At 32.6% G+C, this 12,803-nt stretch overlaps 1 protein-coding gene across 1 annotated transcript in view; it reads left to right on the forward strand.

Annotated features, from left to right (window-relative positions):
- KIF20B (kinesin family member 20B) overlaps positions 1-12,803 on the forward strand; it is a 75,864-nt gene that overhangs the window by 11,576 nt on the left and 51,485 nt on the right. Inside the window, exons 6-16 of the mRNA XM_052660950.1 lie at positions 592-628; positions 1,102-1,329; positions 2,514-2,625; positions 3,776-3,847; positions 3,936-4,082; positions 4,776-4,938; positions 5,464-5,748; positions 9,250-9,389; positions 9,931-10,069; positions 11,068-11,296; positions 12,036-12,088. Coding sequence (XP_052516910.1) covers positions 592-628; positions 1,102-1,329; positions 2,514-2,625; positions 3,776-3,847; positions 3,936-4,082; positions 4,776-4,938; positions 5,464-5,748; positions 9,250-9,389; positions 9,931-10,069; positions 11,068-11,296; positions 12,036-12,088 — 1,605 coding nt within the window. The remainder of the gene's footprint in view (positions 1-591; positions 629-1,101; positions 1,330-2,513; positions 2,626-3,775; positions 3,848-3,935; positions 4,083-4,775; positions 4,939-5,463; positions 5,749-9,249; positions 9,390-9,930; positions 10,070-11,067; positions 11,297-12,035; positions 12,089-12,803) is intronic.

Raw genomic sequence — 12,803 nt, forward strand, 5'->3', positions numbered from 1 at the left:
TTTCTTTTTTTAAAATCTCTTTTTATTGAGGTTATTATATGTTTCAATTATATGACATGAGATACACATTTTCACCTCCATATATTGATTGTAAACTGTATTTCTCCAAAGCAGTTTAGCAATACTATATTATTAGTGACAACTTAAAAAAAAGTTCATATCTTTTCATCTACCAATTCAGATTAAAGTATGTAGCCTAAGGGAACAATGAAATTACAGAAAGAAAAAATATGCTAAGGTATATAAGATGTTTATCTTAGTAGTATTTAATTAAGTCATTTCATATCACATCTAGTCAGTTATGCAGCCACCAAATGTTTGTTAATAATTTTTAATTTTATATAGAGAAAGCCTACAATGCAATCAGTGTAGGGAAAAGAATAGAAGATACTAATAGTAATTGAGGTATTAATACTAATTGCCTCTGAGTGGCAGGGATTATATATAATGGCATTCCTTTGAATATTTTCTGTAGTTTCCCCAAATTTCCTATTAGGTTGTTGAATTGAGTGACTTATTTGGATAGGTAATGAATTTACTGGTTATTTAATCTTAACTAAAACATTTTTTAACTTAAGAAATCTTTTTCAGGTTGTTATGCATAATGACAGTTATGGTGCTCTTTATGGTAAGGTTTCCTTTTCTCATATACCTTTAAGATATTGATTATTTAAAAGCTTTTAATTTTTTAATCACTTCTGGTGATTTAATTTCTTTAATGACACAGTCAATAATACTTGAAAATGGTACATAACTATATGAAATGCCAGTCACTATAAGGTTTTATTTGGATTTAATAACTGATTGTTAACTTTTACTGATTGTTAACTTTTATGTTGAATTCAAGAGTGGCACTATTTTTTTCTCTGTCCTTTACATTTAATTTCATTTTGGTTTATTAACATATTTGCAAAACAAAAAAGCCAAATTTTGGTTAACACAAATATTTTTGTCTGCTTTGGTCCAAAAAATTTTTAACACTGCTGATCAGAAGATTTGGATACTTAGTTTCTCAAGCTGGGGAGTCTTAAAAGATAATAAGATAATAGCCTATTATCTTATTTAATTTTGTGATTATCTTTTTTTTTAAATTTTCTGTAGGAAGTCTAACAAACTCTTTGAGTATCCCAGAATTTGAAGAATCCATGAAAGATTGTGAACACTCGAACTTGAATATGGATATTAATAGAAAATTTTCTGTGTGGGTATCTTTCTTTGAGATTTACAACGAATGTATTTATGATTTGTTTGTTCCTGTATCATCTAAGTTCCAGAAGAGAAAGACACTGCGCCTTTCCCAAGATGTAAAAGGCTATTCTTTCATAAAAGGTACACTGGTGAATATTTTTTACTTTTTTGCTCTGATGTTTCTTTCTAGGCTTTGTTATAGGAAAGCAGACTGGAAATTGAAAGTTTTTATACTATTTATTCATAGCAAGATAGTAAGAGTAGTTTGTGCTTTGAAAATATGTTTTGGTATGTTCATTAAACCTGAAGGTAAAAGGGTTTAGTATTTTGTTTCTTGAGTATTATTGATTGAATTTTAGGGAATAGGAAAAGCTGTGTGTGTATATTCACATTATTCTGCCGCTTTGTAACAGTATTCAGACCTTGGAGTTACTTGGTATACCACAGTGGTAGTTTTCCAACCTTTTAAAAATCACTGCCCTACAGTAGGAAATACTTATTAATAACATCACGATTCTCCACCTGCGTGTGTGTGTGTGTGCATATTTACAGTTGAAAATTATCATTAATTATATTTACCCTCACTGCAAGGAACACACTTTGGTGTTTTATACATTCTACTTCATTTTTATAGAATGCTAGTTATGGCTCAAGAAATTTGATTCCATGACTCACAAATGAATTGCAATCTATCTAAAATCTCATAGCTAGTTAATTTTCTAGGTTTACTCTGTAATGTACTTTCTCTCTTTTTTTTTTTTTTGGATGTCTAATTCTGAGGATTCTTAACCTATTTTTAATTTTCCCTTTGGCAAACTGTCGAAGAACATTTACTTTTTGTGTTTATGCTAGAAAATCATTATAATATCCTCATCTTGTGTACTTATTTTCTAGTGGAATATGAGATAGCTGAGTTGGCTATACCTAATGGCACCCCACTCCAGTACTCTTGCCTGGAAAATCCAATGGGCAGAGGAGCCTGGTGGGCTGCAGTCCATGGGGTCACTAAGAGTCGGACATGACTGAGCGACTTCACTTCCACTTTTTACTTTCATGCATTGGAGAAGGAAATCAGCAACCCACTCCAGTGTTCTTGGCTGGAGAATCCCAGGGATGGGGAAGCCTGGTGGGCTGCCGTCTATGGGGTTGCACAGAATCGGACACGACTGACGTGACTTAGCAGCAGCAGCAGCAGGATGTGTTATTAAAAGAAAGATTTCATTATATGTCTTTAGGAAAGAGATTAAAAATCTTCAAAGAGATTACATTGTATAGAAAATGCTGTACATTTGTAAATTGATATGTGCCTCTTCATTTTTTTAAAGATCTACAGTGGATTCAAGTATCTGATGCCAAAGAAGCGTATAGACTTTTAAAGCTAGGAACAAAGCACCAGAGTGTTGCTTTCACAAAACTGAACAATGCTTCTAGTAGAAGGTAAGGAGTGAATTTGTGGTATAAGCCTGACCTGAGGCACCCAGCTGTTCTGTGCTAATTTGAAAGTGAAAGTCACATAACCCCGTTGGACTCTGCAATCCCATGGGCTATATAGCCTGCCAGACTCCTCTGTCCATGCAATTCTACAGGCAAGAATACTGGAGTGGATTGCCATTTCCTTCTCCAGGGGGATCTCCCCTACCCATGGATTGAACTTGGGTCTCTTGCATTGCAGGTGGATTCTTTACCAACTGAGTTTCTAGGGAAGCCCTAGTAGCTGTGCTCATTTAAATACAACTAATTTAAGATTAAATTAGACAGTAGGTTTTCTGATATGTTAAATTAATTTGTAGGCATAATACATTCTGTAAACTAAAGAATGCTAAACACATAAGATTATCAGGACTAATTTCTTGTTCTAACATACAGTTTACTAATTTGCACTCAATGTGAAGTATTTTTATTCTTTCTGTATGTAAATATCTAAGCTCAATGTTTTAATTGCCTGTAACATAGGACATTTCTCTGTGTTTTTTCTACTTACTCCGTGAACATAGACACTGTATAAATACTGAGTTAGGCCAGTATTTCAAAGGGCTAAGGAAGGATGTTTTTAATGGAAGGGATTAGAGAATGAGAGACAAAAGGATGTTAAGTTTAAATAGTGAGATACTGAAAACAGATTTTCTCTTAAAGGGGAAAGAGCCCCGTCTCCCATGTATGGCTTAAGGACAACATGTAATCCAGATAAGCCAATATTTAGGCATGTAAGCCAAATGTGTACTTTGCTTGATTCAAGTGATTAGCTGTACGTTATACCATTTTTATAAGTAATATCTTTGCAAGCAAATTGAGACTTTATTACGAATTACTTCATTCATAGAAGCTGGAATGTTGAGAAGAGTAACTTTGAAGGACCTGGGGCTAAGTGAAAGAAAGATAAGCTCTTTGGTTTTAGTGGTCGAGTGTTATGGAGGTGACAGTGGAGCACTAAGTTGAGACACCTGACAGCTAGTTGGAGAATGTAGTACTGTAATGATGGCTAGTATTAGGATAAAAAATAGATATTGATTTAGATGCTTGCCTCTTCTATTTAGAATGCAGAAATAAAGAGTGAGTGATAATATTTAACTTTGTTTATTTCTTTTAGTCACAGCATATTTACCATTAGAATATTACAGATTGAAGATTCAGAAATACCACATGTAATACGAGTCAGTGAGTAAGTTGAGCATTGTTTAAATTGTAATTATTTTGAATTTTTTTGTTTTGAAGAATTTTTTAAAGTTTTTTTCCTCTGGTTAATTTAGATTGTCTTTATGTGATCTTGCTGGCTCAGAACGAAGCATGAGGACACAGAATGAAGGTGAAAGGTTAAGAGAGACTGGGAACATCAACTCTTCTTTACTGACTCTGGGAAAGTGTATCAGTGTTTTGAAGAACAGCGAAAAGTCTAAGTAAGAGTTGCTGAACATGTTATCAGCATATCAAGGGTTATATTAATAATATTTAAACTTTCAGTTTTGCTAGTTTTAAAAGCTTTTGTTTTTAACTTGCTTCTTATATAATGACTAGAAATGGATTATAATCAAAATTTCTTAGAGATCTTGGATTAAAAAAATGATAGAAATGAAAAGCATTATCAGTCAATGCCAGTGACTCAGGTAAACACAGTATTTTCTATAGCAAATACGTATCAACAGACAACTTAGATAACAAGCTTTTAATGCTGGTTTATTAACAGACTTTGAAACCATATTATTATTATTAATGCATTTTGTTTTTCTAGATGTGATAGATTTCTATATTAACTAGCATTTTAGGCTAAGTAAATGATAAATCCAGCCTTTACCATTTTCTAGTTAAGGGTAATATATTGCATAATTGCTATACACTAAAGAACACAACCCACTTCATTGTGACTTCCTTTACATTTTGCCTAGTTGGTTATTACTATCAGTATTAATAATAGTAGCAGTGTTTAAAGAAAACAACATGAATAAACAGAAAATGACTAGTACAAATGAAACTAATTACTAACCTAGAATTTAAGTCCATGGTGGTTATGTTATTTCTTTGTAAAATTTATCAGTATTCTGACGTCACAAGACTTGTTTTAACTTTTAATTTTTTGAAAATATCTTCCATAGGTTTCAACAGCATGTGCCTTTCCGGGAAAGTAAATTGACCCACTATTTTCAAAGTTTTTTTAATGGTAAAGGGAAGATATGTATGATTGTCAACATCAGCCAGTGTTCTTTTGCCTATGATGAGACACTCAATGTGTTGAAGTTCTCAGCCATTGCACAAAAAGTAAATATAGCTAAATTTCAGAATTTGTTAAGCTTCATATTATTAGAGTAGTAATGATTTTTTTCCTTAGAGTAGATAATACATTTTGTACTGATAGCTGTAAACCTAGAAAATTGAAAATTAAAAATGTAATATTTGAGTAGTAGGCATAGGAAAAAAATTGAAAGTTACCTCTGCTTAAGAGTAAAATGACCTCAGTAATAAATAACTTACCCATTACAGATTGGAAGTATGCAGCGAATTATATGCTCTGCTGTCCATCTGGCTTATTTAGTGGCTAATTAGGAAACTCCCTGCTGGGACTAGTACTAAGAACTTAACCCAGGAAAGTAGATTTATATGTAGTATACATGTGTAATTAGCTTTTTTCTTATCAAATATGTATTTGAGTGTGTTAATTCCTTCTTGTATATTTGTATAGATTTTTCTTTTTAATTCTCAAGTTGTCATTTGACTTAAATTTATAATTGTTTTTTCTTTGTTGACAGTTTTTACCTTTAACAGTTACATTGCATATTTTACCAGGTTTGTGTTCCAGATATTTTAAATTGCTCTCAAGAGAAATCATTTGGATCTGTCAAATCTCAAGATGAATCATTAGATATTAATAATTCAGATAATAAAATACTAAATGAAGAAAGGTCCACGGTTTCATGGGAAAGCAGCCTGGAAGATGTGGTGGAAGATGAAGATTTGGTTGAGGACCTAGAAGAAGCTGAAGAGAAGCAGAATGTGGAAACTGAATTTGCTAGTGGGGACCTAGATAATGCATTAGAGGATAAGGCTTTCAGTAGCCACGAGGGGACGAGAGTATGTGTTAGCTCATATTTCCAAAATGGGCTTATTTATTATTCTGAAGTTACGGTTAATAATTCTTAAGGCTCTTTCTCCCATTTTTTCCAACAGTACACTAAGTTTATCTTTCATTTACATGTTTTGAAAATTTTCACACCCATAGAAAGAATAGTATAATGAATACTCATTTGCATTTCATCTGGATTTGCTAATTGTTAAAATTTTTGCCATTTTTATATTTTCTTTCTGTGAGTGTGAATGCACCTTTTTTTTGCCTGTATCATTTGAAAACAAGATGCAGACATAATGACACCTTACAACTGACTACTTCAGCATGTTTCCCAAGAACATGGGCACATTCCTCACAACCAAAAGGCCATTGTGATACCTGAGCACTTTCACTTTAATACAGTAACGTAGTGTTGTATTGTCCATATCGAGATTTCTCTAGTGGTCCAAGTATTTCCTTTCATAGCCACTCTCTTTTTGATCTACAACTCAATACATTGCTTTGATTATTAGGTTTCTTTAGTTAATCTCTAATCTAGCATAGATATTTTTGAAAATCTGTGGTTAGTTGTCTTGTAGAAAACCTCCAGTCTGGATCATCTTATTATCATAAGATAATTATCATAAGATGATCTAGGTTAACACTTCAGGCAAGCTTGTTATATATATGAAGTTGTGAATTGCCCATTGAATCACATTAGGAGGCAGACAATGTCTGATTTCTCCATTTTTGGTGAAGCCAAGTTTTGGTTAACTCAGTGTTGTGTTTCAGATCTCTTTTCATCATTCCCCAGTATCCTTTCACCCTGTGATTTTAGTGTACTTCTCCACAATTTTACCTTGCAGTCTTAAGTACAAGAGTGCAAAATGTGTGCCTAGTACCGATTATTCAATTCATTTAAAACAAAAATCGCTTGATCGTCTTACATTTATAGAAACAAATAAGATTTAATGGTGTTTCTTGTAATTTCTGTCCAAATAAAATTCATACATATATTTAAGTTTCATTAATCCTAAAATACGGCTTCCCAGGTGGCTCAGTGGTAAAGAATTGGCCTGCCAGGGCAGGAGATGCAGGTTTGATCCCTGGTTCAGAAAGATCTCCTGGGGAAGGAAATGGCAACTTGCTCTAATATTCTTGCCTGGAGACTCCCATGGACAGAGGAACCTGGCGAGCTACAGTCCATGGGGTTGTAAAGAGGCAGACAGACTGAGTGACTAGCAGGCATGCACACAGTTCTGAAATACAGAGCATGTCCACATGACTGGTTCCCCTCATTAACTGACTTAGTGGTATTGACACATCTGACATCATAGTACTGTGGACTGTAGAAGTTTAAATAGATCAATGATGTATTGAATTAAATACTCTCATCTTAATAGTTTATTCCAGTGTCCCTGAAAGCCATTGTTGTGCCTGTGTTGCTTGGAAATGAAGATGAAAGCTCCAGGTGCCATTAGTTCTAGTTTATCTGGTCACTATGTGATTGAACCTGGTTTACCCTGGATCTCTGTAATGTAGTACTTCCCTCAGTGAAAAACTAGGCTAAGTCGTTAGTAGTCGTCCTTTAATTTTTTTTTATCTCAAAACTGAAGTTTATATATCAGTGTAATGTTTGTTAAACTTACTAAGTTAGTCATTAATGAATTTATTAAGGAAAAATAATGTCATTTATGTAGGATTATATAGTGTAAATGCATATCTTATAATATTGACTGGGTACTTCAAAATTAAAATTTCATCCAAGTTTTTTGTAATACTTCTCAAAATGAAAATGATTAGGTTTCTCATGCTTTACATTGTTAGCATTTTATTAATTAGAGGGTTGTCAGTATAAAAGATCATTATGAAATATATTAAAGATCATTATGAAATATATTGATAATAACATATTTATGCTTAAAATTCATTTAACTTGAATAACCAACCAGAATTTTTTTCATTCAATACTTTATCATATACTAACAGTGATAGAAAACTAGTTGTTGGGAATTACTGAAAGAAACCAATTTCCCAAGGTATTCCCACATTCATACAGATTTCTTTTGAGTTTCCCACATTTCTTCTTCAATGTGAAAAGTGAAAGTGTTAGTAAGTCGTGTCTGACTCTTTGTGACCCAATGAGCTCTTCTGCCAGGCTCCTCTGTCCATGGGATTTCCTAGGCAAAAATTCTGGAGTGGCTTGCCATTCCCTTCTGCAGAGGATCTTTCCCACCCAGGGATTGAACCTGGGTCTCCTACATTGCAGATGGATTCTGTACCATCTGAGCCATTAGAGAGGCCCCTCTTCTTCAATAGTTACTGAGTTACTATTAAATATTTATTGTTTTAAACTGGGAAAAGTCTGTGGTTATTTAAAATTATAAAAGTATTATATAATCATGATAGAATCTAGAAAAGGAAATAAATATAAATGTCTCTAAATCTACTGATCATGTTAATGGATTTTTACTGTTTGTTACAATATTGTTAACGGATTTTCTTCATTTAAAAATAAGTTGTGGAAATTATGAATTGTAAATATGTCTTCATAATTCATTACAGTAGTTTTACTGTATGATGGTACCATAGTTGAACCCATTTCTTAAGCTTGACTTTTGAGTTGAGTGTCACTTCTTTTTTGTTTACATACAATCACTCATTGTTGCAAAAAACACAGTGACTATTTTATAGCCAAAACATAAAATTATTTCCTCAGTAGAAGTTCTTAGAATTTCAAAGTCAAGATATCTGTAAAATATTTTCAAATATAAAATTGAGAAAGTGAAAGATCTGTAGCTTTAAGAGAGTTTATTAATTAGTTTATTATTGAGAAACTTTAATCAGAAACCTTAAAAAAGGCTATCAGGCTCTTTTCTTGACTGTTATAATTTACATACCTATACTGGCTATAATGTCAAATTTTAATTGTTTTATTGTTCCTTGTCCATATTACATGATTAATTATGTGTGTGCTTTCAATGACAGAGTTGTTGCTTACATTTGAATAGTTATAGAAACCCGATAAAATGTAATATCTCCCTTTGCCATTTTGAAAACTGGGGATTCGCAGTAACTGCTCTGTGTAACATGTCAACTTTATATTTTGGCAGACTAACTTGAAACTCAGACTTAAGCATTTACCACAGGCTTCGTCCTTACTTTCCCTACCTAGGAAATTTGAGTGCTCCTACTAAGTATAAAAAGGATTGCGTGGATTAAATGAAATAAAATATGAACTCCCCAAAGTAGTTCCTAGTAGATAATAGATGCTCAGATTTTCTTTTGTCTTCATTCTTTGTGTAACCAGACAGACATTTGAACTATGTTTCTAAAATGTGGCGAGACGAACTTAATTTTTCACATTAATCAATCTCTGCGTATACATGGTTTTTAGTGAAAATACTATCTATATTAAAAGGAAACGTATAGTAATGACATGAAAAGTTTTATTTTTAAACACATGGAATGTCTTTCTCTTGGAATTTGTTTGCTTTTTAATTAGAATTTTAATATTTATATTTTAGAAACTTTTGGATTTAATAGAAAATTTGAAAAAAAAACTAATAAATGAAAGAAAGGAAAAGTTAACATTGGAATTTAAAATTCGTGAAGAAGTTACACAGGAATTTACTCAGTATTTGGCCCAACGAGAAGCTGACTTTAAGTAAGTTTTTTTGTTCATGTCCAATAAAAATTGAAAATTTTATTTACTTGTGAAAAAAAAATTTTTTTTTTTTTGCTTTTTTATATTAGGTGACTTCTAAACTCTCAGCTTTATGCAAGCTTGAAAATAGCTGTTACTAATCCCTTTGGTGACTGTGAATTATATATGAGTGATCATTTAAATTGACTTTTAATTTATAAATCTTTTTATTTACTGTCTGAGCCACCAGGGACTTCCCTGGTGGCTCAGATGGTAAAGAATCTGCCTTCAATGCAAGAGACCTGGGCTCGATTCCTAGGTCAGAAAGATCCCCTGGAGAAGGAAATATCAACCCACTTCAGTATTCTTGCCTGGAAAGTCCCATGGACAGTTGAGCCTAGTGGGCTAGTCAGTGGGGTCTCAGAGAGTTGGACACGACTCAGCAACTAACATTTTCACACTTTCACTTTAATTTATAATGTGCTTAATCTTAGAAATTTAAAATAAAAATGTAAAGTAGTGGTTTTTCTGTTTCTTAATGGGATTAATTTCTTTTATGAAGGGAAACTCTCCTTCAGGAACGAGAAATTTTAGAAGAAAATGCTGAATGTCGTTTGGCTATTTTCAAGGATTTGATTGGTAAATGTGATGCTCAAGAAGAATCAAAGAACGAAGATCATGCCCTGAAGGATGAAACTGAAGTATGTTAACTGAAATGCTAAATACATGAAGCATAGGTGCCGGGAGTTAGTATATGACATCAGTGATAATTCAATATACTTCAGAGTTTAAAAAAACTTAATATGTAACTTTAAGTAGATGGGCTTTGTTAGGAATGTAAACACAAATAGTTTAAGTATAGCTATTGAACTTAGAAAAAAATATCTTTTACATTTATATCTTAGTTTGGTGTTATTTGAGTCATTGTGTTGTTTGTAGGTAGATTGCTTTTTGTCTGATTATGGGATACTCACTCAGATTTGTTTTAAACTTAAGAATTTTACATGGCTGACAGACCTGTAGGGTCATTTAATTCCCTTCTGATTTAAAAAAAATATTTATATATAGAAAAATCACTCTTGCTTGGCCGAATAACCATTCTCTGCTGTTGAGGAAACATTTTTCTTCTCTGCTGCTTCTACGGAAGCTGAAATCAATCACATCTTTTTGGAATGGTTGGTTGTTTTTGTTTTCCTTTGTATTTTAATTAGTTCAGCGGTCCAGGATGATGATGTCTAGGCTCTTGCCATCAAACCATCATTCTGTGTCCCTGACATAGTTTGGGATTCAGTCTGATTTGTGAAAATGAGGATTTGTTTCTTCAGCTTGCCCAAAAAATATTTTAAAGACTCGTTATATGACTAAGAGTATACCTGAACTAGGTAATTATAATTGTTCTGTAAACTGTACATAAACAACGAACAGTTTATGACATTGTTCTTACGGAGAAATAATGTCTCATGTTCCATAAAATAGAAGATGACTAATGGAACACATCTTTTTCATATTTGGAGGTGCTTCTATATAAGAAAACATAAACATGTCTATAGTCACCTAATAGAAAAACACAAAATATGTTTAAAAAATTGTAAGTTGTGCATTTGTTTTGCTATTTGTTTTTAAAACACACTAGATGGTACCACACTGAAGTAGTGAAAGCCACTGTTAACATTAGGCATGTGGTTTTTGCTATTTTTAGGAAGGACATAATTATGTAGGAATTGAAGATATTATTGATTCTCTTCAAGATGATGTCACTGGTATTAAGAAACAGGCTGAAATTGCTCACTTATATATTGCATCTCTTGCTGACCCCCAGGAAGCTATTGGTTGTTTAGAAATAAAGTTTAATCAAGTTAAAGCTGAATTAGCTAAAACCAAAGAAGAATTAATCAAAACCCAAGAAGAGTTAAAAAAGAGAGAAAGTGGTAAGTGGCTGTATTATATCCCTATGTAGATGTTATAAATTCTTAAAAAGACAGTTGGTACGTATGAGGTTTATGCAGCTTATTTACCAAGTGGTCAGAAAATGATGGAGGTAACATTTGATATTTTACCATTCGTATCAGTTTCCAGTAATTTACTAGTAAAAATATATTTTTCCTTTTCTTTACTTTTAGACTAATATTACTAGAAAATAGACTTTCAGGCAAACCCAAAACCTAAGTATAGCTTTATCAGCAAATTAAGAAATCTCATAGGAAATTGTAAAGCTGTGAAGTTTGTTCATTTGTCTGTGTGTGTGTGTGTGTGTGTGTGGTGGGGGACTGGGAGGGGTTGTCACATCTGAGTTGCAAGTATTAGATGAAATACTCTGCCCTTTTCTGTGTGAAACAAGATGGGTGGAAAATAGCAGATAAGTGATGCCTCATTATGAAGTGGATCAGAAAGGTATAAGCTACTTCTCTTCTGACATTATTCCAGAAATTTTCTACTATTGGGCAGACAGCATTCATTTTTGCCCTGGGGTTTGAAAGTGGCTTTTTCAGAAACATTACTCTCTGGTGGTAGAATTTGTAGCTGTGTGTGCGCTTCTGTTGCTGTGAAAATTCTTTTTCCTGAGTATAACAATGAAGTGTCTACTGTAGCAGCTTATGTTTCATGTTTATTTAGCGATATATTTTTTAGGTGTTTAGATATTTATTTTTAATTTTCTTACTTTTTCAGAATCAGAAATTAATTTAAATTCATTGGTTCAAGAGCTTGAGAAATCTAATAAGGTAATGCTTTTAAGCTTTATCTTGATAAGGAAATTAATAAGTAAAATAGACAGCATGAATAATTAATGAGTATATAAGTGCCTTCACTCTCATACCTCTTTCCACATATGGTCTCTAGAAAGTTTCTTTGGCCTTTCCAGAAAAGATTTTATTCGTATATGTGCATATATATGTGTGTGTATGTGTGTAACATACATCTTTTAAAAATTTTATATGAATAGGATTGTAGGTCTGTGTCTTGCTTTCTTCGCTTAGAAGGCATCTTAGATCTGTATGTGCTGCCAGAGAATCATCTCTATGTCATTCTTTTACCAGGTGCATTGTGTTGAATAGATTATTTAAATAGTATTTATCTTGTCTGAAGTTACTGTTTTAAAATTTAGGATATGGCCTGATCAGTGTGCAGCATCAGAATCTGAAAATCTCTAGCACTTTATACCTTCAGATCAGATAATTAACTCTAAGTGGTTGTAGATGGATTTGACATTGTTAGATCTAAGTATGAAATTGCAGATATACATAGAAGTGAAGTGAATTTAAAACTCTAAACTTAATATTTCCTGACCTTCTTTTAACTTATATTTGTTCTTCTAAAGAGCTGAATATTTTAACATATGCTCAGATATAAATAATTCAAAATCTTGGCATCTAATACCCAGTACTTAAAAAGATAACCAAAATAGTGTACGCAATACAAGACATTTTAGCTGTTGTT

The sequence above is a fragment of the Budorcas taxicolor genome, chromosome 23 (assembly GCF_023091745.1).
Source record: "Budorcas taxicolor isolate Tak-1 chromosome 23, Takin1.1, whole genome shotgun sequence".
Lineage (NCBI taxonomy): Eukaryota > Metazoa > Chordata > Mammalia > Artiodactyla > Bovidae > Budorcas > Budorcas taxicolor.